Source organism: Alosa sapidissima, chromosome 9 (assembly GCF_018492685.1).
Source record: "Alosa sapidissima isolate fAloSap1 chromosome 9, fAloSap1.pri, whole genome shotgun sequence".
NCBI classification, from domain to species: Eukaryota; Metazoa; Chordata; class Actinopteri; order Clupeiformes; family Clupeidae; genus Alosa; species Alosa sapidissima.
Window position 1 is genome coordinate 15,788,206 of NC_055965.1, and position 5,000 is coordinate 15,793,205.

The 5,000-nt window shown below is 42.6% G+C and overlaps 1 protein-coding gene across 4 annotated transcripts in view; it reads right to left on the reverse strand.

Annotated features, from left to right (window-relative positions):
- The window catches only part of snx8b (sorting nexin 8b), a 17,895-nt gene that overhangs the window by 2,953 nt on the left and 9,942 nt on the right, over positions 1–5,000 (reverse strand). For all 4 annotated transcript variants that reach the window (XM_042103296.1, XM_042103294.1, XM_042103295.1 and 1 more), the window contains exons 4-10: positions 4,724–4,844; positions 4,229–4,362; positions 3,196–3,276; positions 1,850–2,010; positions 946–1,075; positions 719–787; positions 298–411 (exon numbers count right to left, since the gene is read on the reverse strand). In XM_042103296.1, the coding sequence (XP_041959230.1) occupies positions 298–411; positions 719–787; positions 946–1,075; positions 1,850–2,010; positions 3,196–3,276; positions 4,229–4,362; positions 4,724–4,844 (810 nt within the window). The remainder of the gene's footprint in view (positions 1–297; positions 412–718; positions 788–945; positions 1,076–1,849; positions 2,011–3,195; positions 3,277–4,228; positions 4,363–4,723; positions 4,845–5,000) is intronic.

A 5,000-nucleotide genomic window follows, 5' to 3' on the forward strand; every position in this document is an offset into this window, starting at 1 on the left:
GTGTGTGTGTGTGTGTTATACCTGATTGAGGCGTGACTCTGGCTGTTCCAGCAGTTCTGTGAGTGTGTGTGTGTGTGTGTTATACCTGATTGAGGCGTGACTCTGGCTGTTCCAGCAGTTCTGTGAGTGTGTGTGTGTGTGTGTGTGTGTGTGTGTGTGTGTGTGTGTGTGTGTGTGCATGTGTGTGTGTGTGTGAAATACCTGAGCGAGGCGTGCGTGACTCTGGCTGTTCCAGCAGTTCTGTATGTGTGTGTGTGTGTGTGTGTGTGTGTGTGTGTGTGTGTGTGTGTGTTCTACCTGAGCGAGGCGTGACTCTGGCTGTTCCAGCAGTTCTGTGAGTGGCTCTGGTCTCCTCTGCTGTGCTCGCTGATGCTCCATGAAAATCCCGCTCTCATGACGGTCACACAGGTCCTAACACACACACACACACACACCCGCACACATGCACACACACACACACACGCACAAAGAGAGATCCACAGAGACTTATTATTTGCTTTAGAACTTAACAAAGACCACAGACACACTTAAAGCATGTCAATCCACATACAGAGGGACAGAGAATGTGAGAGACAGACAGATCGACAGACAGATCGACAGACAGACAGACTGAGAGGGACAGAGAATGTGAGAGACAGACAGACAGATCGACAGACAGATCGACAGACAGATCGACAGACAGACTGAGAGGGACAGAGAAGAGCGTGACGTGACATACTTTGTAGGACTGCAGCAAGTCCAAGAACAAGCTCAGCCTCTCAACCACCTCGTTCTCCTCCTTGGCTCCCTGAGTACACACACACACACACACACACACACACACACACACACACACACACACACACACACACACACACACACACACACACAAAATAATTGACCAGGATTGACCAGTAGGATACATATAATGACAGGATCCAAATATTGGTGGCACAGCAGACTCACCTGGAGAGCGGCTTTATCAGCCAGTATTCGGAAGTCCTCCGACAGCCCGTGGATGGACTGCCGGTGGTTCTGCCAGGACGGTGCTGCCGTGGCAACCTGCGGAGGCTGGGCCTTTTCTGAGCCCAGAGCTCTGGACAGGAACACAGGAACACAGATTCCCACGGGTCAGCACACACAAGGCAGACACCACTTACAAATCTGTACACTGTACTGGACTAGTACTATGTACTAAACAAATGTATGCAACAGTACAACACATGCACCAGTAAAACTAATGTTAAATTAAAGTACCAGTACAACTAATGTTAAACTAATGATTGTAATGTCTGCACCAGTAAAAATAATGTTAAACTAACAAGTGGGTAACACTTTATAATAACTACACACAATTCATTAAGTATAAATCATGTACTTACAAAAAATTTTTTGGATAGGCTTATTTACTATGAACAAACAATTTATAACTGAGTGAACAAATGCTTTACTGATGATAAATTATGTATGAACAATACATTACTAATGATGAACAAACCATTAACTAATAAGTAACAAAGGCTTAATAAATGATGAATTGTGTGTAGTTATTAAAGTGTTACCAACAAGTGTAATGTATGCACAAGTAAAACTAATGTTAATGTACAGTAATTAAAACTAATGTACCAGTAACATTAATGTAATGTATGTACAAGTAAAACTAATTTTCAGTGGATTCAGCAGTGAGTTTTGAAATGAAGAAGCTGGTATCAGTCAGTTGGGGAATTAGCTCAGTCAGTATAAAGCTCCACATTATATGAAATATATTTTATGACGTATATTTGATCAGAGGCACTGAGAGCGAGAGCAGGACAAAAAAAATAAAGTTTGAGAATCAGCTGAGAGAAACAGAAAATGTGCTCGTACTGACCGCAGGTCCTTGCCGAAGGCGAGCAGGTCGGTGGAGTTCTCTCGCGAGCGCTGGGACATCCTCTCGGTGACGTCGCGCAGCTTGTGGATGCTGCTCAGCATGCTGCAGATGAACTCCCGGTTGACCTCCGTCTGGGTCTGGATGTCGTCCGGCATGAACCGCTACGGACAGCAACACACACACACACACACACACACACACACACACACGACAGGAGATGAGATGAGATGAGATGAGATGAGATGTGATACAATATGTGGTATGAGATACATGATCACAAATAAAGTGTACAGAGTAGAGTACAATCTTCAAATAATGAATTTGTTAGTAAATTTTAGCCATTATATTTTATAGCCCAAACATGTCCACAAGACAGTCAGGAGGTGAGGTGAGGTGAAACCCACACCAATGACTTGCTGAGCACTGAGCTGGACTTGAGTCCATGTGTCCATGAGTTCTGGGGTCTCATTATAATCGTAAAGCGATCTTAACTGAGCTTTGTAAATGGATTAGTGAGTAGTTAGTTACTCAAGTGTTACTCATGGATTACATCTACCATCTGTCATCTGCCATCAGTCATGCGAAAAACAAACCAGTCTAATGGTTTCACCGGTGGATCATTCATGACACAACTGATTCAAACTTTTGGTCACTATGTTTGTATAGAATATAGAAGTATATAACACTACATGCAATAAAGTTGTATGACCATTTCAAACATAAGATTTCTTGTTTACTTCCCCAACATATCTCTGTCAATCTAAAATCATTTCAGTATAAGCTAATATGTAAGAGATAATGTATAGAACTCCGGTCAATATCAGGAAAATAAGTGCCGACAGGGCGAACTGGACCACGACACGCCAGCGCAGGGGTCTTGCTTCGCCCTGAAGGGACTTATTTTCCCCTTTAATGACCGGCGTTCCATACATTATTCCACTTATTATATGGCTGCTTGCCAAAAGGAAAAAATAAACTCCACATGATATGTCTCTTTACATTTGTTTTTTACTGTTTCGCCGTGGCTTTTGCTGAGAAACAAGTAGTTTGCAACACACGTTGAACTTGAATCAAACATTCTTTAGAACAAAGCTGATCAAGTGTCTGCTTTTGCGGAGTGATATGAAAGACGTGAATCAGAAGCACAAAACCCATTGCCATTGACAACGGTCATTATATGTTTCAGCGGTCATTACATGGTGCATATATTTGACCGTAGAACGTTCGGAAAAGTCAATGGAGCGCTCTACTAGCATTGTGTAGAGCCGTGTAATAAAGTGACATAAAATACAGATCATTCTTGTTCGTTGTGGTGTAATGACCACAGCTGAGGAGCCGAGGCTGACCTTGACGATGGCGGACATGGGGCAGGTGATGTACTCGTCCCCTATCCGCTTGATGGTCTCCCGCATCTTCACTTGGACTTCCTGTGGGAGATGGCAGCGAAAGAGAACAGGGAAGACGATCACTCATGAGTTATGTTTATATTAATAGCTCTTAGCAGAACTATCACTTTGATCCTAGATCATCTCACCTTTGCAATGCCCTCTGTTATTGGCTCCAAGGTGCGGCTCCCAAGGCTCATTCTGTTTAGTTATGGTCAAATTGAGCAAATTGCTCGAACCACTCCTCTAGCCCTCCTGTTGCGTTCATTTCATGTTTACTAGTTTTGTGTTCCCGGTCAAAAATGACCACTGCATTATAACTTGTTATAAATTCATGGTAGCACATATAGTATCATCTAATGTTGTGATAGACCTTTGTATCAACTTCTATTAGATATTAACAGTTTTGAACTTCCATTTGCTATTTGTGGCCTGCAGGCCTTATTGACCTGAGCTCATGCAAGTCAGAAAGGGGAAGATTATATTGGGGAAAGGTTCCAGTGGGGGCTGGCATAGAGGCAAAGAGGGGGAGTCAGGGTTAGGGTTAGGGTTAGGGAACATAGGGCTGTGGGATAGGCACGCTCCCGTCCATGTGATATCTCTTTGATAAGTACTCTGAGCATTTCAACAGAGAACAATGGATGTACATTTAGATTATTACTATATTTTTAGGGGGGGCTTTTGATCATCTTTTGGTGTCATCAGCCCCCCAAAAAACAGATCTAACAATGTCCCTGTCATAAACAATCCCTGCCAATCAAACACAAGGAAAGGCTGTAATTCGTCTCTTGAGCTCCAATAGCCTATCAGCATTGTTTACATTCTAAAAAGTCAAAAAAGGAAGAAAACAGCTACTTTAAAAGTATTACTTGATCTCTAATAAAACAATGCTCCCTTGATAGCACTTAGGATTAACAAAAAACTGTAATTAAATATGTGGATATAGATTAAGAGACTGACTCAATGTTGCCCCATAATGGTGAGGAGGACTTACTGCACTGTTGGCGGTCATGAAGACCTTGACCAGCTCGTCCCCTGAGATTATGGGGTGCCGCATCACCAAGGTCATGAACCTCTGTAACCCACGGCGACGGTTCTCAATAAAATGCTCAGACCTGTGGTTCAAGACTGCAGACAACAGAGAAACACCAGCAACTTGAAAATAAATTTGAGCGGCATATCTACAGGGATCCTATAAAGACAGATCTTTTTTAAATTTACATAGCATGAAAGAACATTCAAAGTTCTAGTATAATCAGAAAAAAAAAAAAAAAACCTTGTACTTTATACAGAATATAAGATAGAGTTACAGTATATCTAAATATACAACAAATATGCCTAGAAATGCATCATACATTTGATTTATACACAGAATAAGCCATCTGTACAACAGGATGAGGATTTTTACAGTAACTAGCACTGATCAAAATAACTGAACATGTTCATGCACCTATGGACACAGATTAAGGGTCAGGGTTCACTACAGTACCTCCTTTGAGGGCACGTTTCGGGGGCATGGGTGGAACCATCCGGTAGATGAACCTCTGCAGCAGCAATGCGTGGAACACGGCGAAGTCACTGAACCTCCGCGCCACCGGCAGCATGAAGTGCTAAGGAAAGGACAAATAACGAAAATGATAAGGGTTCTTTTGGGTTCCATTGGGCTGAGGAGAGGACAAACAATGAGAATGGTAAGGGTTCTTTTGGGTTCCATTGGGCTGAGGAGAGGACAAACAATGAGAATGGTAAGGGTTCTTTTGGGTTCC